The sequence below is a fragment of the Euprymna scolopes genome, chromosome 7 (assembly GCF_053919585.1).
Source record: "Euprymna scolopes isolate OS-2025 chromosome 7, ASM5391958v1, whole genome shotgun sequence".
Classification (NCBI taxonomy): Eukaryota; Metazoa; Mollusca; class Cephalopoda; order Sepiida; family Sepiolidae; genus Euprymna; species Euprymna scolopes.
The window spans coordinates 18,140,484-18,166,371 of record NC_136488.1 but is presented as its reverse complement, the minus strand read 5'-3'; the positions used below and the strand labels follow the sequence as shown (position 1 = coordinate 18,166,371).

Here is a 25,888-nt window from a genome sequence, read left to right as displayed (position 1 = left end):
GGAACATCCTTCTTAGTGACACACAATATTGTTTCCGCTCTGCAAGATCTACCGCAAATGTACTGACGGTTATATCCCACAGGATTAGTGACTCTCTTGACAAAGGCTTCCTTTCTAGGGCAATTGCTCTTGACATATCAAAGGCCTTCGACAAGGTATGGCATAAGGGTCTACTTCACAGGATTTCCAGCTACGGTATAACTGGAAATTTTTTCTCAATCATTAAATCATTTCTCTTCGATAGGCTCATAAGAGTGGTGGTAGACGGACAAAAATCGGAGGCCTGCAATATAAATGCTGGAGTCCCTCAGGGGTCAATCCTCGGCCCAACTCTCTTACTGATCTACATCAATGACCTCCCAAAACACATACTTAAATCATTCGTTGACATCTATGCTGATGACACGACCATCTACGGCAACACATCAAAGACTGTAAATGACAAAGTTCTCTCTGATTCTCTCTCCTCTGATCTCGAGCACGTGGTTCGGTGGGGGAAGACGTGGCTTGTTTCCTTTAATGCATCCAAAGCCAAACTTCTATCCTTACATCATCAACGCTCTGATCCCCATCTGGCATCAATTGTGATGGATGGTTCTCGTCTGGGTGAGGCCCCGTGTTTTGACAAGCTTCTGGGTTTGACCTTTACTCCTGATCTGAAATGGAACACGTACATCAAGTCTGTTGCCAAGGTCGCTGGAAAGATGGTGGGATCCTTCTACCGCTCCAGAAGATATCTCACTACTGATGCAATTCTCTATCTATATAAAAGCCAAGTACGTCCAAGGATGGAATACTGTTGCCATATCTGGGCAGGAGCTGCTAAAAACAGCCTATCCTGCCTCGACACAGTACAAAATAGACTTCGTGGCTTAGTGGGGGATGGCCTTTTCTCTACCCTGCAACCTCTCTCCCACAGAAGAGACGTTGCGAGCCTTGTTTTATCGTTATTTCCATGGCAGGTGCTCGTCTGAACTCCAATCTCTGGTCCCCCTCGCCAATCTTTCACGAAAAACACCCGTCTAGCTGAATCCACTGTGAAAAATTTCCTCCACTCTTTATCTGTGTCTAAATCAAAACGTGGATTCCATGAACAAAGCTTCTTTCTTAGAAGTGCACGCCTGTGGAACTCTCCTCCGTCTGCCTGCTTCCCACCGGACTACAACTTGGAGGTCTTCAAGTCCAATGATAACAAATTCCTAATGAACTGCCCCCTTAAGTAAACAATTCATCAAATCTCCACATAACGTAATGTACTTGCAATGACCCTTGTCCCTGAGTGGCTTCCGGGCCTTGATAAGTGGTGATCACTGTGTCAAAAAAGAAAAAAACGTGGCGATATGCCTTATTTGGGGGTGAACGTGAGTAAAAAAAGATTATTAATACTGAATGTATTAATAGTGCTGATAATATATACGATAGATAAGAAAAATTAAACAAATGGCTATAATATAAAAATTAAAAAGGAAATGAATAAATATATATATGTGTGTGTGTGTGTGCGTGTGTGTGCGCGCGTGTGTGTGTGTGCGCGCACGCGTAGATAGCCATATAATGATTAGATCACTCGGACTGACGTTAAAAGTATTAAAAAAAATAAATCTTTAAATTTCAACTGTTTACCGCGGTTGACGGTAGCCGAATGGTTCTGGTCCTTACTAATGAAGCCAGACATGACTTCCGTTGCCAGGGTTCAAATCTTTCGACTGGTGTTTATCGTGACACACTGCACTGATGATTCTCGAAAGGATGAAACACTAGTAGGTATTTAATTATCATAGTCAACAATTGGACTTACAACACCAACAAAAGGACATAAAAATAATTTTATCATTTTCCTGGCACTTAAAAGTTTTCAAAATATTCAAATTTCTATTCAAAACAAGTGTCTTCGAATAGCGTGCAACTATTTTCTTATTTCATATTCCTGCTCGAAACTGGAGCTAACGCACACCTCAAAAATGGACAGCTCGTATTTTTTTATTTCTTCTCCAGGACTTACTTCCTCTATAACAACAAAATGGAAAAAAGAAAAAAAAAACTACGAACTGACTATCCTGATGAAACTATTTTTATTGGACTTACAACACCAACAAAAGGAGATAAAAATGATTTTAGCATTTTCCTGACACATGTTTTCAAAATATTTAGGCACAAATAAAGAGTGGAGAAAATTACTATTCAAAACAAGTGCCTTCAAATAGTATGCAACATTTTTCTTATTATTTATATATATATATATATATATATATATATATATATGTATATATATATCTGTAGTCATCGACATACAGTCCTGTTTCGTTCTATCACAACTCATCAGTGCCGCTAGACAAGCATCTCTCCCAAGCCAAGGATTGAACCTAGAACTGTCGTGTTGACAGTCGGCAGTTCTCCCAATCGACCATGGAATCGACGCCAGTAAATAACTCGTCGGAATGTCTATTTAAATAGACACCCGCCTTTATCATTATTTATTCATATAATTTTATTATATAAATTATTGGTTACACACACACACACACATATATATATATATATATATATATATATATATATATATAACCAATAATTTATATAATAAAATTATATGAATAAACATAAAATAAAATGAATAAACAGACACGCTCGTACTCTATTGCAAGAATGAAAGGAGTCTTTAACTTTTGTACAGACTCCTTTGTTTAAATGACGAAGTAAAGAAGCTAACAGTATTATTTTATTCTGCTAAGGCAATAAAAACAAAACAAATATAAGAAAATCCCATCCCCTCTTTTACTTTTTATATTTTTATTTATATGTTGTTTATATGTTTATTTATATCGCATTTTTTATTTGAACGACTAAAAACCTAGGAACGAATTCACTTCTGTCTGGTTTTATCATTAAGCAAAGCTGTTCGCATACATCCGGCAATAATTGTTTTGTTTTTCAGGGGAGGCTTGTAACTATGTAAAGAATTTAACATTTCACTGACGTAAGTTAAAATCACACTAAACTAAAATTATACTTAGTGCCACTCCTTACAAAGACAAAAACAACGCATACATAAACTTGAGTTTCTTTTTACAACCTATATATTTCGGAGTAAGCACGAGGATCCCCGTAAATACTTTTATTTGCATTGTAAACCCTTAAAATTCTTTTCAACATGTTTAAAATCTGTATTGCTGTCTCTCTCTTTCTTGGAGCGATGTCGATGTGTCTTAATGGAGTTACCAACAGTAAGTACATATCTATTCCCAGATGAAGATTTTGTGTATGCATGCTATAAGAAAAATCGGAATATTGTTTATAATGAACATTACGTGAAATAACACCGATTCATTATATTTTACTAGATCAGTATGATCCTAAAAATGCTGTAGAATCCTTAAACAAAATTCAGAATCATTTCTGCAATCCAAACATATTTAGTGTAAATAAATCTAAGCCTATGCGTAGTAGTTCATGAGATGCCAACCAAAAATGTTTAGCAGTTTGTGTGGATCAACAGTGAGTGGAGTAATTTGTGAATGAAGTGGCGCCTATCCTCACACCTCGGTGTAGCATCTAATAACAACGGGGTCCTCGCGGCGCCCTTGATTATAGTCGGCCACTTAGCTTTATATACGGCATAATCGGTTAAACACACCGTTTCTCGTTAGATCGCCGAAGTTAAGCAACATTTAGTCTGGTCAGTACCATATGAGTGATAATTACAGAATGTTAGGCAGTATATGTATGAGTGAATTAATATCTTCCTGCAAGAAATGGCAAATCCTAATGTCGTTATCTCCGCTGACAGGATTACAAAAATGATTGGGGACTGCTTGTGAATTTGATATAGCTTTCTAAGGAATAAAATTCACATAGTGTCATGTATTGAAAGCAAGATTTCAAAGAGCACTTGCAATATGAGATCGAGTGTTTTCAAGAAAAGTAATTTATGAAATAATAATTACTTTGATTTTTATTAAAGATTATAAACGTGTTTTATCTGATGAAAAACGAAAACCTCTGCTATTTTGTCAATATTTTGTAATTATATTCTTCTAAACGAAAATTTAAAAAATATCTAAACATTGCTTTCTTCACGGGCAATTGTAAAACGACAAATTGCTTTAACGAATCGAAACGAATTGATTTTATAGAATTACTTTATTTAATTATTTTAAATCTGAAAAAAGAATACGAATGAAACTAATCACGTAAATGTTCAAACATTTCATAATACACTCTTTACTGTGGTTTATTAACTATATTGTCATTTTATCAAACAAAGCCGAGAGGTTTGAAGGATAAGGATACAGTTCAAAAGTTACGGCTACTTTACAAGATTTTGAACGAAAATTGTGAAGAAAATCATCATGAAAGGTGTTGTATTTTAACAATTAAGCCGTAAATAATGTTTACATAAAGTTGTATCTGTATAATCTTCATTTGCTTTCAATAAATAAGCTTTTAGTCGAAATCTAGATTTTATATGTGATTTTTTTTATTGATGAATGTCTCAATTTATATTAATTGGATTTTTCACATTTTGAATTAAACTCTTTATATATCGGAAAGTGTAGCATCTTTGGGTGGTCACTGTGTATTATGATCTGATTTTTTAAATTATGTTCCCTTTAAATCTAACTTATAAAACTCACTGGTTCATTGTCCGATTTAAGAACCTGTCTATGTAACTCGAAAGTATCACCGAATTGGAGCTGTGGCTACGAGTCTATGTCCATATTATGCTACGTTTTTTGTTTTATTTCGCCATTTATCGGTGACGTCAAACTTTTAACAAAATTGCAAAATGTTTTAATATCCCCGCGTTTGAACCCATAGAAAATCCCCGCCTCTCGTGATTTAAATTGAGACTCCAAGACCGTGTTTCAGTCACTCGCTAGAATTATCCAAAGAGTTGTATTCATGAAAATCTCAATCCGTTAAAAAAGAGAACCAGCTTGATCGATAATAAAAATGTGTTGAATGTCTCAAGACAGTGCACCATGATAATTACGCGCTAATAAGCTAGTTTATCTGAGTGTAATTGTGATAGTTTAGAGTTTGGCACATGAAACGAACATTGACGGTTTCTATGTATCGATATCTTGCTCTAGATTACCGTCTTCTATCACAATAATTATGAAACAATTATGAGAAAAGTCGCCAATGTCTAAGGGGAAATGGATTTGAATGGCTCTAAATAGGGAGTGCCTTCTGAGTGAGGCCGTCCCAACACAAAGCTTTTGTAAATTAATCGTTTCCTCATCGTAATGAAAAGATTAAGAGGTGATAAATTAAATCAGCTGTTTGCATTTTCTTTCATTCTCTCAAACTCTTTTTGTCTTATCCCTACTACTCTCGACTATTAGTATTTTGCATTTGCACAGCTTTCAAGGTTCAAAATGTCCTATTGATTTCCAGTTTGCATGGACACAAGTTCCTGGTGTCCTTTTTATAGTTCTCTTTTCTTAGGACCACTTTGACTGGCGTTACCTTAAAAACCTATTTCCTCTGAAAAAAATAAACCAGTTTTTTTCTAACTTCTCTTCTTTGTCCCTTCTGAGAAGACGTTGGGGTAGCAGAGAGGTGATGGAGGGGGTAGATAGCTTGTTTTCATTGAAGAAGTGGAGGCTTCTGGGGGGGGAAGTATGCAGGGAGTGCTGAATGTTATGGTCTGGGGACGAGAATTTTACTTTCGGAGAAGATCGAAAAAGTGCATATTTCCCCCTGTTTGAGAGGAATTTTTACCACGTGATATACTATTTTAGCTGTAGAGCAGTATTCTCTGACCATGGATAAAAGAAAGATATGGCAATGTATAGTATTATCATAAGAACGTTGACGGTTGCAGTGTCTATTATATTTTCCTTTTGCGTATTAATATTTTTAGAGACAAATTCATATAATCAGAGCATATTATTTACAAATATTTGGCAGCTTGCTAAAATTCAGCTGGTGTAAACGAAATTCGAATGTAGAGTCTTGGCCATCACCCACGATGCCAGATGCGCGCGACCCAACCGAGTGACTAATCATCTGGCCAAGTTCATACGCAAGAAAGACCTGACGGTCCATGAAGAACCTAGGGTCCCGATGCGTAGGAGCTTTCTTAAGCCAGATCTCGTTGTGCAAAACCCCCGCATGGCTGTTGTACTGGATGTGACCGTCGTCGGCGACAACGGCCATGCCGCATGGCGTCATGGGAAGATCGAGAATTGCAACTTCCCCCTGTTTAACGATGCTCTTCGTTTCCAGGTGCTAGCCCGTGGAGCCTCTTTCCCGGTAAGGCATACCCCGGTATTGTTCACATATCGAGCCTGCTCCACCCAACAAGTAGCACCGACCTCGCTTGTCTGGGGCTTTCCCCGAGGGATCTGGGTGATCTCTCGTTTCTGGTGATTATAGGATCCCTGAAATGCTACGACACGTACATGCGAGGTACGTAGTCAGGGTTATCATCATCCAGAATTTGCTGCCTGTGTCAAGTTGCGTCTGTCCCTTCCGCCTGCTGTTGAAGTCGAATGTCACTTCTATGTGCCGGTAGTGCGGCCTTGGATCCGGGAAGCACCTTACATCACGAAGGGGGTCGTCTAATGCCGGCCCCTGGAGTGGTTGTGCAACCTGCCCAGCAGTCTGGACAGTGGAAACCTCCACGAATGAAAAAATATAATAAAGACACACCATCGTCTAGACCGGCCATGGAAAAACAAGTTGTACTAGTCGTTAATTGCTCTTATTCCCTCCTCAAACTGCTCTCGCTCTCTCACTATATATATATATATATATATATATATATATATATATATATATATATATATATATATATATATATATATATATATATATATGGTACTACTGTACTTACTGATTCGCGCTATTTTTTAAATCGTATTTTCAAGTTTAATTAAAATTTTATGGGGGTTTTTTATTCAATTGTAAGGTTAAAGTACAGAATAGGTACAAAACACCCCTCTCCTCCCCATGTTAAGAATGACTTTTTAAATAATAACGTTATTATTTCAGCACGGATTAATAAGTGCATGAGTAACATATATATATATATATATATATATATATATATATATATATATATATATATATATATATATATACACACACACAGAGTCCTGGTCAAAATCATAAGACCACTTAAGAAAGTAAGCGTTTACGCATATTATCGGATTTTTAATCAAACAAATGATTGAAACCATTGTCAAAAGGGAAAATATGATGGAAAAAAATGAAATCTGCTACATTCGAACTCTTAACCCTGATCTAATAATTACGAGAAATTTCTTTTTTCTCTCGAAAAAAAAAACGTTCGGAAAATGGTCCGACAAAGAGAAAAGGAGGATTACAAGAAAAATAAGCAAGAGTTGTCTGTGCTATTTAATGAAACGTGCATAAAAGAAAAAAAATGCTGCCTAAATATACTAATATATATATATGTGTGTGTGTGTACGTGCGTAGTCATCCACATACGGTTCTGTTTCACTCTTTCACAGATCAATGCGGCAAGAAAGTAAGCCAGAATCGATAGCCCAAACGATAGTAGGAGCTTCTAACCGTTGCGCTATGCAGGCAGTGAATTACCAATGTTTTGACATTGTCTAAATACCTAAGCTCAATTTGTTTACACAAAGAGCATCGCTTAATACGCTATATATATATATATATATATATATATATATATATGTGTGTGTGTGTGTGTGTGTGTGTGTGTGTATATATATATAATGTGATAGATTATATAATTATTTCTACAGTCAAACAGTATATACGCGTGTGTATGTGTGTATTCCTGTACTTGTATGTTTTTAGAGCATTTCATTTTATGACATATCATGTATTTTATGCTTATATATATATATATATATATATATATATAATATAAAGCTTAATGTGTGTGTGTGTGTGTGTGTGTGTGTGTGTGTGTGTGTGTGTGTATGTGTCTGGCCACGAATAGGCTCCTATATGGTTGACTATTTTAAAAATCTGATTGCATATAATGATAGAAGATGTATCGAGACACAGGAATGGGTAAGTTTGATCTGTCAGAACAGTGGTTCATTAAAATTGTGGGGTCTACGTTCGCGCCTGGCCTCCATAGAATAGGCACAAACTTTAATAAAGACTTTTTATATCTATCTGCGTAAGTATACTTTGATAATTATGTTTCAGTTTGAAGGAAGGGTTTCATTACAACCCTTCCTTTTAATAACCTATCATACTTTCATAAATCAGAGTCCATTTTCTTTAGGCTGTTTTTGAACCCAGTCAACGGCGGGTACTTTTGCTAGTATATATATATATATATATATACTCCTATAAATTCGGTTTTCTTTTGTGTGTATCGATATTCATATTAAAACCCCTCTTTTCTATTTATTTAATGTATTTATTTGCTTCCCCACCAAAGCAAATTAGGCACAAGGCCGTTTTTAATGTGGGGTAAAAACCAGCTCCCCTAAAAGTAGGCAAAAAGGGGCACTCTGGTTACCAAAATAATAATTGTTCCAGTATAAAGGGTTTCCCCTCAAGTGACTGGTACAAATTATCTTAAGTGCAGCATCTGCAGAACAGATACTACACTTTGATCCCGGCCCGAAGGCTAAGGTATCTATTTGCTCCCCCACCGAGCAAATTAGGCACAAGGCCGATTTTTAATGCGAGGAGTGAAGGGGAAATGGGGACCAACTCCCCGGGGAGTAGGGGAGTTGGATAATGACAATTGGTATGAAGGGTTGCCCCTACATTGACCAAGGTCTTATATGTGGGGTTTCCCCCACATATGGTCTTCGCTTGCAGTATCTGCCGGAACAGATACTACACTTTGATCTCGGCCCGAAGGCCAAGAACAACAGAAAAAAGACAAGGTATTTATTTGCACCCCCACCGAGCAAATTAGGCACAAACCTGATTTTTTATGTGAGGAGTGAAGGGGGGGAATGGGAACCAACTCCCCGGGGAGTAGGGGAGCTGGATAGTGACAATTCGTATGAAGGGTTTCCCCTACAATGACCAAGGCCTTATATGTGGGGTTGGTATTTATTTGCTCCCCAACCGAGCAAATTAGGCACAGATGGTTTTTATTTGCTCCCCCACCGAGCAAATTAGGCACAAGGCCAAGTTTTAATGTGAGGAGTGAAGGGAGGAGGAAGGGAAAAAGGGGACCAGCTCCCGAGAGGTGGGAAATGGGAGCTGGTTAATGGTCAGGCATGTGGGGTTGCCCCCACATCTGGTCTTTGCTAGTCATAGCTAGTCATAGCTTGCAGTATCTGCCGGAACAGATGGTATTTATTTGCTCCCCCACCGAGCAAATTAGGCACAAGGCCAATTTTTAATGTGAGGAGTGAAGGGAGGGGGAAGGGAAAAGGGGACCAGCTCTCGAGAGGTGGGAAATGGGAGCTGGTTAAAGATCAGGCATGTGAGGTTGCCCCCACATCTGGTCTTTGCTAGTCATAGCTTGCAGTATCTGCCGGAACAGATGGTATTTATTTGCTTCCCCACTGAGCAAATTAGGCACAAGGCCGTTTTTAATGTGAGGTAAAAACCAGCTCCCCTAAAAGGGGTCACTCTGGTTACCAAAAATAATAATTGTCCCAGTATAGAGGGTTTCCCCTCCATTGACTGGTACAAATTATCTTAAGTGCAGTATCTGCCGGAACAGATGGTATTTATTTGCTCCCCCACTAAGCAAATTAGGCACAAGGCCGTTTTTAATGTGAGGTAAAAACCAGCTCCCCTAAAAGTAGGCAAAAAGGGGGCACTCTGGTTACCAAAAATAATAATTGTCCCAGTATAGAGGGTTTCCCCTCCATTGACTAGTACAAATTATCTTAAGTGCAGCATCTGCCGGAACAGATGGTATTTATTTGCTCCCCCACCGAGCAAATTAGGCACAAGGCCGATTTTTTATGTGAGGAGTGAAGGGGAAATGGGGACCAACTCCCCGGGGAGTAGGGGAGCTGGATAGTGACAATTGGTATGAAGGGTTGCCCCTACATTGACCAAGGTCTTATCTGTGGGGTCGCCCCCACATAGGGTCTTTGCTTGCAGTATCTGCCGGAACAGATGGTATTTATTTGCTCCCCCACCGAGCAAATTTGGCACAAGGCCGATTTTTAATGTGAGGAGTGAAGGGAGGGGGAAGGGAAAAAGGGGACCAGCTCCCGAGAGGTGGGAAATGGGAGCTGGTTAATGGTCAGGCATGTGGGGTTGCCCCCACATCTGGTCTTTGCTAGTCATAGCTAGTCATAGCTAGTCATAGCTTGCAGTATCTGCCGGAACCGATGGTATTTATTTGCTCCCCCACTGAGCAAATTAGGCACAAGGCCGTTTTTAATGTGAGGTAAAAACCAGCTCCCCTAAAAGGGGTCACTCTGGTTACCAAAAAAAATAATTGTCCCAGTATAGAGGGTTTCCCCTCCATTGACTGGTACAAATTATCTTAAGTGCAGTATCTGCCGGAACAGATGGTATTTATTTGCTCCCCCACTGAGCAAATTAGGCACAAGGCCGTTTTTAATGTGAGGTAAAAACCAGCTCCCCTAAAAGGGGTCACTCTGGTTACCAAAAATAATAATTGTTCCAGTATAGAGGGTTTCCCCTCCATTGACTGGTACAAATTATCTTAAGTGCAGTATCTGCCGGAACAGATGGTGTTTATTTGCTCCCCCACCGAGCAAATTAGGCACAAGGCCGATTTTTAATGTGAGGAGTGAAGGGAGGGGGAAGGGAAAAAGGGGACCAGCTCCCGAGAGGTGGGAAATGGGAGCTGGTTAATGGTCAGGCATGTGGGGTTGCCCCCACATCTGGTCTTTGCTAGTCATAGCTAGTCATAGCTAGTCATAGCTTGCAGCATCTGCCGGAACAGATGGTATTTATTTGCTCCCCCACATAGCAAATTAGGCACAAGGCCGTTTTTAATGTGAGGTAAAAACCAGCTCCCCTAAAAGGGGTCACTCTGGTTACCAAAAATAATAATTGTCCCAGTATAGAGGGTTTCCCCTCCATTGACTGGTACAAACCATCTCAAGTGCAGTATCTGCCGGAACAGATGGTATTTATTTGCTCCCCCACCGAGCAAATTAGGCACAAGGCCAATTTTTAATGTGAGGAGTGAAGGGAGGGGGAAGGGAAAAGGGGACCAGCTCCCGAGAGGTGGGAAATGGGAGCTGGTTAAAGGTCAGACATGTGGGGTTGCCCCCACATCTGGTCTTTGCTAGTCATAGCTAGTCAAAGCTTGCAGTATCTGCCGGAACAGATACTACACTTTGAGATATTAAATCTTTTATTCATGTTAAAAAAATACAGTAAAATTAACGGTGAACAAAAAACTTAGGCACATGGCCAACTCAAAAGGGGGGATTTTGGGGGTCGTTGGTCATCCTTGTCGCTCCAGAACTAAACAAAGTCAAAAGTTTCTCCCAGCTAGTATCTTCTTTCACCATAATACCGCATTCACCCTTTCATCTTGGGGGACGTCCTAGTAACTCCCAATTTTTAAAACATTTTTTATTGACGTGTAAAAACAAAAAAGATAACAATAAAATGGTAACAATAATTCATTTGTGTCGAGGGAGGGGGAAGAAAAAACAAAAGGTGATTAGTAGGACCCTCCCAACCCCGTCTAGTTGATAGACTGCCCGTTCCACTAGGTTTGTAAAAGGAACCTCGCTTCTGCGGGTCAGTCTCTAGGTGGGGATGCCCTCTAGATGGGGGTGAATGGAGAAAAGAAAATTTTGTGGGTAAGGGATGGAGGTTAGTTTGTATTTCTTTTTCTCCAAGATGGGTAAAATTTAGAGGAAGGGGTGAAAAACAAAAATTGCAGGTAAGAGGGGATGGGGATCTTGGAGGCTTCCTAATCGGGGAGGGATGGAACACACACTCAGCTAGCTGAGAGACTACTTGTTTAATTTAACTTTACAGAACTGCGCGTTCCACACCTAGGCGGGGAACACGTATTCGAATTTGGCTCCTCTTCGTACACACAGACTTGCCACATGTATCCATCTTCTGTCAAATGCCGCGCGATGCAGCCTTCTTCTATCACATCTGATCTTCACCCGTAGTTGGTGTTTAAAGAACGCGATCAGATCTTGATCAGAAAAAGACAACACCCCCCGGCAACCTTGCAGACGCGACGTCCAAATCACCATTCTCGCCACGGCCAGAATCGTAACGTAGACCATTTGTCTTTCCCGGTCCCACGGCGGCCTCACGTTGTCCACAACATTGGATACAGTAATTGGGCGAGGATGCTCAGGATCGATGCGAGCCGTCACCCCACTGACATACGACCAGTACTGGCGGAGTTCGCGGCAATCAAAGAAAGCGTGATCCGTAGTTTCCACAGCCGTTGTCCCACAACGGGGACAATCGGGCGACTCCAGAAACCCAGAACTGCATTGTATGTTGTTGAGTGGAAGTGCATTTCGGGCCAATCGCCAGGTCAGAGAGAACTCCGAATTGTTCAGATGACTCGAACCTGGCGCCCAGCTCCACGCGGAGCGGATCTCACTCTGCTGCCACCCCAAACGCGCGCATAGCGGGTCGTCAGCGGCCTCCCTCACTAGATCCCTGTGGAGTTCCCTACGGGTAGCAGTCACAAGGTCACTGGACCTTGGTAGTCGTTTTAGCGCGGCTCGGCACTCTTTCATGTAGGCAGATTCTCCCCGCGGCCTGCGACGGCTCTCGATGGAAGGGTCGAGAACGAGGTCGGGGAAGGCGGCAGTAACCACGGGGTGCCACGGTTGGTCCTCCTGCATATAGTTGCTCAGGAAGGCCAGTCTCTCAGCATCTCGATGACACTTCAAGTCCGGCATTCCCAAGCCTCCCTCACACGGACGTTGAATACAGACCTGTCTGCTCACCCAGTGTCTTCCTCTGTCCCAAAGGAGCGAGGACAAGAGTTCGACGAGAGCTTTTAGGTGTTGTGCAGGCAGGGGAAGTACGGCCAGTCGGTAAAGGATGAGAGGAAAGACGTAAGTGGCGCACGCCTCAGCTCTACCCTTTAAGGAAAGTTTCCTTGGAAGCCACGAACTGACTGCAGCCTCCACCTTTGACCGTACCTCCAACCAATTCTTGTCAAGCTGGAGACCTACACTTTGATCCCGGCCCGAAGGCCAAGAACAACAGAAAAAAGGCAAGCCTCTTTTCTGTTTATTTAAAAAGAAAATACAATTTTCTTATATCTTGGTTGTGGAATTGAATTAATTAGCAAAAGATCTAGCTAATTTGCGTATTCTTTTAAACATTCATTTTAATTAATTCCCTATTAGTTGCTTCGGTTTTTTAATGGGATAATCATCTTTAGTTAACTATTATCTGTAATTATATTCATGCAGATATTCTACATGATTTATAGTTGCATAATATTTGCGAAAAAAGTTTATAGTAAGCACAATATTGTTTGCATATATAGTTATGTATACGTATATATTTTTGTTAAACAAATCTATCTATCTATCTATCAATATATCTTTAAAAGTGAACGTGTCTATGTATCTGTTTGTATGTCCGTCTGTGTACATTTCCCTACGCAATAACTCTGTCAATTTTTAGCCTACAGACTCGAAATTTGATATACAGGGTACTGAGATGTGATCAGTTTTCGGCCAGAAATTTGGCTGTTAAAGGGTCAACGTTCAACGATTTGACCTTTGAGAACTCTATCAAACTCCTGCGACAACTTTTGGTCTAAACACTTGAAATTTTAGATATAGGTTCCTTGGACATGGATCTAACTTAATAACTTGATTTTAGCCCAAAACTAGAAATGTTAAGGGATCATAATAGGGGTCAAAGTTAAAAAAAAAATTACCGTTATTTTTTTTTTTTTTTTTTTTTTTTGCTCAGCATACACCTCCAAACATGCTAATATATATATATATATATATATATATATATATATATATATATATATATATAGAGAGAGAGAGAGAGAGAGAGAGAGAGAGAGAGAGAGAGAGACAGACAGACAGACAGACAGACAGAAAGAGAGTGAGAGAAAGAGAGGCGGGATACACGAGGGGATTTGACCGATTTACGTAGAACTTGAACCACGAGCTTGTACTATATTCGGTAGGTATTCATCCTAATTGGCCAGCGACAATATAATTATTTACTGAGTGTCATTTAATTTTCCACGAGGACATAGTGTCGATGTCCATTGAGTAAACAAGAACTAATAATATATTCGTTTTCATTCTTCTTGGCGGCGTTGGCAGCGGTGTTGGCTGCGGCGTTGACAGCAGTGTAGACAGCGGTGGTTCTGTTGTTGTTGTTGTTGTTGTTGTTAGTGGTGGTGGTATTAACTGAAAAAGCAACTAGCAACTAATATATGAGGCTGGGAAACAAGAGCAAACTTTTTCTGAATATAAAATGACAAGGAAAAACGAAGATATCCACTTTCTGTCTGTTGAATAAACAGCCATTCCTTTAAGTACTGAGCGAGTGTGGGGGCACATTTGTTGAAGTTAACATAGGCGATACAGTCACACCTTTCGTGGCGGGAGCGAGTTATTGCCTCTCACCTTAAGTGCTTTCATTTGTAAGGTGTTATTTCTACACAGTTAAGGGTGATCCTTTTCGGGGAGATGAATGATCAATTATTTTTACCTGGGATGCGATTTTTACAATGTTTTATAATTTGGGTTTTCTAAGTAGACAATATAGAATTAAATAATATTATTATTAATAGTGGAGTATAACATCAATAAACACACATTATGAAATATAAAAATATATATTGTAATTAAGATACACTTAGTATAGAATTAAATACAAAAAATACTGCAAAAATTGAAAAAAAGGCAAAGAACAGGGAGACAAGGGGTTAAGACGGTAATATAAAACTATGAAGAGAAACAGCTACATAGACGATTCATAAGATGACTAAAGATTAGACAAACAAAATCTCTTGGATATGGCTGCGAAAAAGACACCTAAACAGAGAAATTGAATCCCTACTAACAGTTGCACAAGATAACGCGATTGAAACAAACTACATCAAAGCGAAGATAGACAAGACACAAGAAGAGAGCAAATGTAAACTATGTGGACAAAGAGACGAAACAATAAACCACATAACAATTGAATGCAACAAACTATACCCCAAAAATATAAAGATAGATACAGTCAAGCGTGAAAGGTGGTATAAAAACAACTGCATCATTAATACAGGCAAATAGTACAAGCAGAAACCGGGAGAAATCATTGAAAGCGGAAATCACAAATCCTATGGGATATAGACTTACAAACAGATAAACCCATCCAAGCTAGTAGACCGGATGAGATAATAGTTAGCAGGAAAGAAAAATCCTGCGAGATCATAGACTTCACCATTCAAGGAAACCACAAGATTTGAATACCAAGGCAACTGAGAAACGAAGGAAATCTATAAAACTGGTGAGTGAGCTAAAATAGATATAGAAGATAAAGAAAGTCAAGATGACACTCATAATAATAGGAGTACTGGGAACAATTTCGAAAACTTTGAAGATAGAATGGTAGAGATTTGAATCATAGGTATGTTTGAGAAGATACAACGAATAACAATAATGAAAACGGCTGAAATATGAAGGAAACCCCTTGAATGCCGAAACTAATCCACAGGAGCTCCAAAGGGTAAACGACCTCATAAATGACGAAATAAAACAAAAAGATAGAACACCACATAGAATCAGGAAACTGAAACCATATAAGAAAAATTGTAGTGTTGGCATCAACTGACACCACAACAAATAGTCATAAAAAGTTAAGGAGGATGGAAAGATCTCCACTGGATGAGTGCGAAAAGAACTAGAATCTTTGTTTAATACCATCAAAATCCCAATGTAGGCCAATGCACGGTGCCAGTGAGGAATGTATGGTAAATGGCTATTGCGAAAACGTCAATTCGTTTGCAAAGGTTATCGGAAGAGGTGGAGAGGACTGGAAATGTAGGGAGACTTATTGCCATCTAGACTCCAAAGAACACCACAGGTTGTTGTCGAAGATAAATCTTTGATGATCGTCTGTGTGAAAACTCATTATAAATACAATAATAATAGTAAATTGTAAGAAAAACTGTGGATCCCCCCCCAAAAAAAAAACACAAAGCTGCTGATTTCGCACAAAATAATCGTGAAGGGTCAAGGAGATTGAAAGACGTATGACAGAGAGCACTTTTTAAACTACCACTGGATCAGTGTGAAGAGTACTAGTAGCTTATGGAGGCATATTGCCACTTGAATTTCAGTGAAAACCACTGGATGTTTCCACCGAGAAATCAATGGTAAACGGCTGTTTTGATAACGCAATATCATGTGAAAAGGTTATCGAAAGATGTGGATAGCGGATGAAATCTGAGGAGACTTGTTATCATTCAGACTCTAGAGAACACAACCGGTTATTATCATTGGGAAATCGTTGGTGATGTCTCGTGGGTGAATTTCTAGTGAGTATTAATAATAAAAATAAGTCCTGACACAGCGCTCTTAAAATGTCACTAAAACATGCTTAGCTTTTGCAAATGCTGAATTGTCAAATAATTCAACACGTGAGTGTTCAAGATTTCATCAACATCAAAACTGAACACCTTCAATATGTGTAGGCAGGCGTTTTTTTGTTTGTTTTTTTTTTCTTCCTCGCAGATCCGGATATTCACGGCCGTAATTTACGCGGACATCCTCTACCGATGGGCATTAATGACTCATCAAGAGACTTAATATGCAAATTTATTTTGCACGCTGTCATCCATCATAGAAACGAGTACCCCCCCCCCCCGCTTCTTGTGTCCTTTGTTATAACAATGCCCTTGCGTGTTTCAGTGTCATTTAGTTATATCTCGACATTTAATCTGTTTATAACTTTCTTATGTTACATAATATGTAATTTGCTGGATTAATAATAAAGAAGCTTTTGTGGAAAATACTTTAGAGTTTAATCCTCGCAAACTTTAAATATATTTTGTATAGGGATTTTCAATTAGCCGAAGTACGCGTCTATTCCAGGTTGTGAATTTCTTTTGAATTTTAGGTACTGATCTAGAATTTGACCCAAGATTGCGTTGACATTTTCCGGCAGTTCACGGTAAGCAACCCGAAAGGTTGCCGAGAAAAGCTGACGCCACCACTGTCAGACAATAAATCCAAAACGCTGATATACAAAATTTTAACACAAGTAAATAAGAATTACCGTAAATTTAGTTATATTTTTTGCAGTAAAAATATATTTTTTCCAACAAATCCTTTTAAAATAAATAAGTTTCGTTTTTTGTTACAGATAATGACGGTGTGACATGCTCAGAAAAAAAACTCTGTTATGGACGTGCGTCAGAAGCAATGATGCGTCATTGAATTCTTCCATGCAGAAAAAATTGAACCGATTAACATTCATCCACGCCTGAGCAAAGTTTACGAAGACAATGCTGTTGATGTCAATACATTTATGAGATGGGTTCGCCGATTTCAGAATGGTGACAGAGATGTGACTCTTTTATTCATTTATGGTGCATTAGTAAGACAGACAAAAACGTTTATTTTAAAATCAGTTGATGCTGATCCCAGGCGGCTTGAGAAACTACGGTAAATGCTGGTGCCCATATTCAATCCTAAATAATCTAGAGATGACCTGGGGTGACTAAGGGATGGTTCTACATTTTTCAGACTCCCAAATTAGTGCCTCATCACCGGATGTAGTTTTATGGTATTGCCAGAATAAATAACTATTGCAAAACTTTCACTTTCAAGTTTATATCTTACCCATAGCTTGGAGGGAGATTAGGTGTTCATGCCGTTTTCAATGGTATCAATGCGTAAATACACTCACAATTATTTGAGCACAACAGGGTTGATTCCATCGTCTTTGTGAGTATCCATTTAGTTATACTTATTGAGGGAAAAGCACATTTTGTGTTTCTTGGCTTCCTGTTTCCAGGTTCCCAATATGAAATTAACAATCACCAAAACAATGCATAGTGTCACTAATCGATCGCAACGATAGCAAAGCTAAGCTAGGTAGCCGATTATAGTCGAGGGCGAGTTGATGACTCCTTTTTCATTAGCTGCTACACATCTGTGTGTGCAGGTGCCCATCATTCACAGTATTACTCTACTTGCCTTTGATCCTTCCCTTATAATGCTGAGTATTTAGCAACGGAGCATAAAGTACCATTTTCGTACTTGTGCAAAATTAGAACCAGGCGTAACTAATTGTCCGCTCGATTTTGCTCGGAACATGGCGTCAACCAACGGTTTTCGCCGAGCGTCGCCGATTATCTAAGTGTAAAAACGCTACTCAAAGAAAACACTGAAGAAACACTTTAAATATAATAGATCACCAATACACACACACACACACACACACATATATATATATATATATATATATATAAAGAAACACCACTCTACTGTAACAATTTCTGTTTTATTCTTGTAACATTTTTAAGTGAAAAAAATAAACGAGTTGTATTTTTCTCAACCAATTTTTTAGTCAAACAAAATTGAAAAAATCTAATAAGATAACCAATATTTGTGTGTTTTTTTAATATTTTTGTAAACAAATGTTTAAACAAAAAAGCACTATTTTTTGCATTTTTTCTTTATTTTTGTAACTAATGTAAAGTAAACTTTTTTTGTCATTTTTTTCTTTCCATGAACATTTATTTTCATGTAGAGTGGGACGTGGCAACCGTTCTTTTAAGTAAGACAGCCGGGATATTAAATTATTAGAATTAATTAAACTTTTCTACAGTCGCATCAAATGATATCAAAGTGGGATAAGAAGAGACAGCGGATGTGGAAGAAACTTCGCCAACCCAACTGAGTAAGATTCCAAGATATGGTTTAAGATGAAGACTAAAGGCTCATTCATTCATGAAAGAGACTATGTTGACAAACATAATGGATATAAAGTCGATTTTCGTTCTTAAAATTGTTTTATTAGTTAGGTTCGTGACTTATTGAGATATGTTTTACTTCAAACATCTACATTTATTTCATTTCTTTTTTTTTTTTTTACAGATTCAAAAAGAATTCAAGGAATACGCTTGACCGGATTAGGTGGAGTATATTACGGACGAGTGGAAGTGATGATTGATGGGGAATGGGGTACGATCTGTGATGACGACTGGGACGATGCCGACGCTAAGGTTATATGTCGTGCCCTTGGAATGACGTAAGTGAATCGTTAATCATTTTGTATCACAATGTACTGATCACTTACTGTTTTAGCCTGACGATTTCCTAGCGGGACTAAGCTCGAAAGATTGTATGTAGCTTGTGCGATGATAAGATTTCTCAAATATCTCTGAAACAGTCTGATTTTAGAGTTAACTCTGTTATACAGTCTGATATCATAAGTGTATTTGAAAAATTTTATCACTGCACAACTTTATAATAATTATAATTATTAAAAATTTTATCACAACACAACAACAGCTATATGCAATCATTTGACTGTAATTCTCATACAAAATCGTCAGAATAAAATGCATGGATTCTGTGTTATTTTTTGTTCATGCCAATCTCAGCAACAGCTAAATATCTTAATGGTCGCCGTGGCGGTCGAGTATCAATCCTGGCTTTAGGTAGTTGCTGGTTCAGCCGCATTGTTATTCAGTATTGTATGTGGATTAATATAGTGCTTAATTTAGCTTGCTAGTTAAACACTCAGATTCATTGTTATTCTCGCGCCGTGAGTATATTTATTCATCATTCAATAACTTCATAAGACGAGTTCGACTGTTTTCTATGTGACGTTTTCTAATGTATTGACTGATTAGATGATCCTATCTTAATACGTATGATTTTATTTTTCTTATGAGTTGTGATCGTAAAGTAAAGTTTATTTTATGCATACAGTTTTTGCTAATTTGTTTCTGCATCTTAATAGATTTCCAGGGTCTTTAAAGAAGAGAATCAAAAAGGTGTTGATCATTGTCGGTCTTTGAAATGTTGCCAGATATTGTGGTGTCATCTGCATAAATGTTTACAAACACTCTAAGAATGTGATTTGAAGGATCATTAAAGATCAGAAAAGGCTTGAGCCCAGAATGGAACCCTGAAGGACGCCAGCGTTGATACTTTGAGTTTTCTGCCCATCGACTACAACGCTTCTACGCATATCAGGGAGAAAAGATTTAATGATTGAAAGAGCATTTCAAGCTATGAAATAGCTGGAAATGTTCTTGTGAAGTAGACGTTTATATCATACCCTATCAAACGCCTTGGATCTCTCAAGAGCTGTTGCTCTAGAAATGGAGCCCCTGTCGAGAGATTCACTAATTATATGTGATATTATAGAATTAGCAAATCATCTGTAAATCTAGCAGAAAACATATTGCACATCACTGACTAGGTTATTTCTGCTGAGGTGATTGATCACTTCTCTATTTATCACAGATTTCAGCAACTTACTCATGATACACAGGAGACTGATTGGTCTGTACTAAGTGGTAGATGACCGGTCTATGGAAATATTAAATTTGATGCAGACCGATGAAGTTTTCCAGAGTGGTGGGAAGCTTTTCTCCTTGAGACAACGTTTAAAGAACTTTGTAAGTATTGGAGCTAGTTCCAATTGGGGCTTTTGAGCACAATGACAAAGAGACCGTTGGGGCAAGTTGCTTTACTGGAATTAAGGTTTTTGACAAGCTTGACAACAAAACGCCCGAATATTTGTATGTCGCATAGCATGTTTTCAGTCACACGAGGAAATACTGTGGGTAAGCAGTCATGGTCGAAAAGGGTAGAATATGCTGCAAAGTTCTTGGTAAAGAATTCTGCTTAGTCAGAATGCTGATGAAATTACCCCAGGTCTATTGATTATGGTTGAAATAGAAGATACATCTCTCTTTAGGACCCTGTTTGTTATTTGCCAAAATTGGGAGAACCAAGCTGCTGGTCAGCTACTTTAAACTTAACATACAGAGTATACAAATTTCTCGAATCCTTTATTACACCTTATAATAGTTGCTAGCAGTCTTAAAGCTGGCTATAGTTTTATAACATCTATTTCATTGCGATAGTGTTTTCTGTGCACAATAGATTCCATGAACAAACTTCTATCTAAGAACTGCACACCTGTGGAACTCTTCCGTTTACCTGATTTCCATCTGACTACAATATGGCCGTCTTCAAGTCCAGTGTAAACAAACTCTTAATGGTCTGTTCCCCGTGACTAATCCAATTTATCAAATTTACACTTCTAACGATTACTATGATATTGTCCTTTTGCCCACTGTACACTCTTTAACCCTTATCCTCGAGTGTCCTCCGGGCCTTGATAAGTGGTGATTCCTTTATAAAAAAAGGCCACCATTCGCCCATGTATGGTGTAGTGTTGCTACATTTGGGCTGTTGCATCTGCTACTAGTCTCTCACTCCTGGAAAGGGTTCAAAAGGAAGTCGCCAACCTAATGTCTCGAACTGTCAGCTAGACTTCAGCTTCTCTCGCATTGCATCCCTCTGCCTGTTTTACAAGTATTTTAATGGTAGATGCTCCGACGAAATACAAACCTTTGTACCCCTCGACGTAAATAACCCCTAAGAAACCCGACAAGCAGCAAAATCCCACCCTATACAGTAGAGATCCCCATATTCCAGAAAAACTTTTCTTCTAATAGTTTCTTCATCAAAACTGCTAAACTTTAGAATTCCCTTCCGGGTTCCTGCTTCCCCGACCCTACTATGCATATGTGTAATTCAAGTGTTATGTAAACAGTCATCTTGCTGCTCAACTCCCTACATAATATCTTTGCCATTATGTCCTAGATAGTAGCTTCCTACATCAAAGTGGCACTGTACCTTGTTTAGGGTAAACGTGTAATTAAAAAGTATGTTCTTTGATATGACAGCGGCACGTTCAGAATTAATATTACTGTTTAGAGAATAATTGAAAAATGATAATTAAGTTTTGTATCTTAACCTTTTACTAGCAGGGACGTCCAGCGTTGTTTGAGATTGAATGATGATCTTCGAATTTATTACACTTCCAATTGTGTTTATTGTCATCGAAATCGATGAAATCGTTCATGTTTCAATCAAATCGATTGGATGTCTGCTCTAGTTAGGGACGCATCGTGGTGCACCAGAAGAAACTTCACATGTCCACTCGCTGTGACTTAATTTTAGCCTACGTTGCACTGAAGAGGAACTACTGTTGATTTTATAAACTTATTTTTTTCGTATAATGGTTCGAATTAAAGTTCAAAATGCAATAGTCAAGTGTCACATTTCAATTGTTTTCTAAAAAGGAACATTAATTTCGAATGTGCCCTTGTCATATCAAAGAGCCTAATGTTGATTAAATATGCCGAGATTTTCTGCTTGTGTGGTAATAAAACTTCCTAAATGCACTTGTCGTATTACGCTGTATAAGGTGTTTACTTTGGTCAACATCACCTGTAAATTTCATCAGAGTTTTTCGATTATCGATATTTATCGGAGGTATTCCGATGGAAAACCTAGTTAAGAACTCTATTAGATACATAAAGTACATTTGCCTGAAATTACATACAAATCGGACCAGCTGTTTCGGAGAGGGAACTCTCTCTCTCTCTCTCTCTCTCTCTCTCTATCTCTCCCTCTCTCTCTCATGCACAGACACAGACAAAGTTCTTTTTTTATATAATAGTAGATAGATAGATAGATAGATAACTACACGCCATTATATCAAAATAATTGTATAAAATCAACAATAAGTTATTTACAGTGCAATGTAAGCTACAGCTGTATTGTGGGTTAAGTCACTGCGGAAAAGCATGTCAATCTTCCTTCCGGTTAATTAGTAAGGAGGCAACAAGAGCAGAAAATCAGTCGATTTGATTAAAAAATAATCACTTTCACTGATTTAGAGGACAATAAAATGATAATGAAAATAAAAAATGATGATAATAAAGTACTGGAAGTGTGGGAATTTAATCTCGGCCAACGCCGGGTTTTCTGCTAGTATTTAATATATGTACAGTAATTTTATAGTTCAAACATTGTCCATTAGGCCAGTAACATATATGTTTTTTGTATTTGCTTAGTTTTCGTATTTATTTATTTACGGCATAATCACGCTGACATACCGGTTTTTGTTAGACTACTAAAGTTAAGCATCGTTGAGTCTGGTAAGTAGTAAAATGAGTGGCCATTTTGGAATACCAGGTGCTGTATGTGTTTTCCGCTTCCCTCGGCATTGTTTCCAGTCGTCCTAGACTTCTTCTTGTCACTGTAAGCAGACAGTACCGACTTAGGAGAGGTGAACCTAGTGATTGCACAAAATAAATTAAACGTAGTCAATCCCATTGTTCGAAATATTATCCATTAGGTCAATTTTTTGTCCGCTTTTGTATTTTATTGCTAATTTTTCAATCGCTTTCCTTTTTATTTCAGGGGTGGTATTGCTTACGATAAGTCTTGGTTCGGTCCCGGTACTGGGAACATTACGTTGACATCTGTGGATTGCAAAGGATTTGAACCAACGTTGAGCAAGTGCAAGTTTAACAGCGGTGAAAATTGTTGTTCCCACCGTGAAGATGCCGGTGTAATGTGTGACCAACCTAATTAAAAAATAGCTTGCTTCATCGTACAAAGGAAAACAGGACACGATGACCTACAAAAAAGTAACTATTTCTTCGATAATGTTGCCGCTTACACCCACTTAGTCACGTGCTAAAGAAACGTCTTGATGTAAACTGATACTAAATAAATAATAAAAAGCTTAGAAATAAAATGCTGCGGTTTTCTTTCATTTTACGATCCAAACAATATCTGACTCAGTATGTGAAAGGTGCATGGCAAATACTTGTTAACATTTGCATTTGAAAACAACCGTGTTGTAGCCCTCGGGAAAGCAACCATGTGGCAACGTATTCTACAGACGGAATGTGTTTGCAAAGGAACTCCTTATTCATGAAAATGCTCTCGAGTGTTAAGGGGATGAAACGAATGTTTTTTTTTACAATGGGGATAGTAGATTGAGTGCTTGTTGTTAATGTCATAAAAATAAATCACCAGAGATTGAATGCCAGTAGAACACTTTCCCTTAAAATGACGATAGATCTATTTTAATTGGTGCAGAATTCTTATTTATTTTGGACAGGAATATTGTAGGTATTTCTTTAGATTTAAAAAAAAAACAACGAAATAAAAAAAATAGCGTAAGAAACCGAGGTTCGTGAATGCGAGTATTATGTTTTTTATAAGCAGTTTACTACATCTAACAAAAATACTCGAGCTAAGATCGAAACTAAAACATAAAGACAGTGAGTCAATTATGATAACCAGTAGAATAGCTTGACACAATCTTTAAAAAGTGTTTTACCTGAACGATTCACGCATGCGCATTTGTGAAACAGTTGACAAACAGATAAAATCCGCTGACGCTTTCAATTTTAATCTCGATCAAGTTTTCCACATGTCTAAATACCTACATACCAAATTTCAAGTTTGTAGATCAAAAATTCGTTGAGCATTATGTATGGGTTGAGAATTCTCCTCACACATCCATTCTTATTTTCATAGATATTATATAATAAAGAATTACACAACTATATTAGTATATATAAAAATACGTATATATTAATAGTAATAGATGGTCACACACTTTTGAAGACACTTATTTTTAAAGTAAAATTTAAATAAGAAATTTTTGAAAACTTTGAAGTGTCGAATTTAAAGTATAAAATCATTTTTGTTTATTGATCTTTTTTGATTTTTTTTTTTTTGTAAGTCCTATATTTCGCTAATACATGGCCTCATCAGGGTCGAAAGTCTGGTTTGTGAATTTCTTTTTCTTTTTCTTCATTTTGGTGTTATGGCGAAGAGACGAGAATTTACGTGTTGGTCCGGTGGTTTCAAGTGTATAATTCTCCAGTTTTGAGCGGGATTTAAATTAAAAGATGGTCACACACTTTTTGAAGACACTTATTTTTAAAGTAAAATTTAAATAAGAAATTTTTGAAAACTTGTAAGTGTCGAATTTAATATATTATATAGTATATATTAATATGTTAATAACAAAGAAGGGGATATACGTATATATAGTGGATTCATCCGAACCATATAAATACAGTTGAATTGAAAATAATAGTTTCTTTTTTGGAGACAAGGACGAATGACACAGACAAGGAAAATCATTTTGATAATATGAATAAGTTAGCTTAATTCATCAAAATGAAACTGATTCCAATATCCGGAACATTTTTGTTCTTTTGTTTGATCCCACTGTTGGGAATTCATTATTTAATATATTGTTGTGTTTTTAAATTCATGAAACACTGTTTCGTAGTAAACAACTAATGACCCCTGACAATTATGATTATTTTGAATTCAAGAAAGAAAGTTGATTAAGCGATTGCAGGAGATTAAATGATTTATTAACAAAATAATTTTTCAACGAAGGACTAAAACATATTTTTTATGTAGTTTTCAGGATTAAAATTCACAATAATACACATGCATGTATATACGCATCTAAGTATTTAGTCATAAATATTACACACTTTTAATTCAAAAAAATAAAAAAAAACTGCAAATGTCACGTAACTATTAATGTTGCTTCATAATGTGAAATGTTATATGCAGTTTTAACTTGTATTAAAGTGAGGAGTATATTTGGTGTCTATTAATAAACTTCTGTTAAGAACCCCCGTTACACTGTAGAAAATATTTTATATATTATATATTATATATATATATATATATATATATATATACATATATATATATAATTAATGCACTTCTAAAATGCTTCCATAATTTGCTAAATAGAATGACTTTTAAAAATTGTAATGTATTTCAACATTCTGAGCAAATGCATTTATATTTATACAATTTAGAAATGGAAGGCATGAAAACGTTTTAATAAAATGCTTTTTTACAAACTTTAAAAATTAAGGTACAAGATTTAATTTGAAAGTCATCAATTTTCAAAG

At 37.5% G+C, this 25,888-nt stretch overlaps 1 protein-coding gene across 1 annotated transcript; it reads left to right on the top strand.

Moving 5' to 3' along the window:
• Positions 1 to 2,881: 2,881 nt before the first annotated feature.
• On the top strand, positions 2,882 to 23,685 carry LOC145279619 (galectin-3-binding protein A-like). The gene is made up of 3 exons (XM_080130829.1): positions 2,882 to 3,224; positions 18,987 to 19,140; positions 23,346 to 23,685. Exons 1-3 carry the CDS (start codon positions 3,152 to 3,154, stop codon positions 23,518 to 23,520), a joined length of 402 nt encoding a protein of 133 aa, XP_079986955.1. The 5' UTR covers positions 2,882 to 3,151; the 3' UTR covers positions 23,521 to 23,685.
• The last annotated feature ends 2,203 nt before the right edge of the window (positions 23,686 to 25,888 follow it).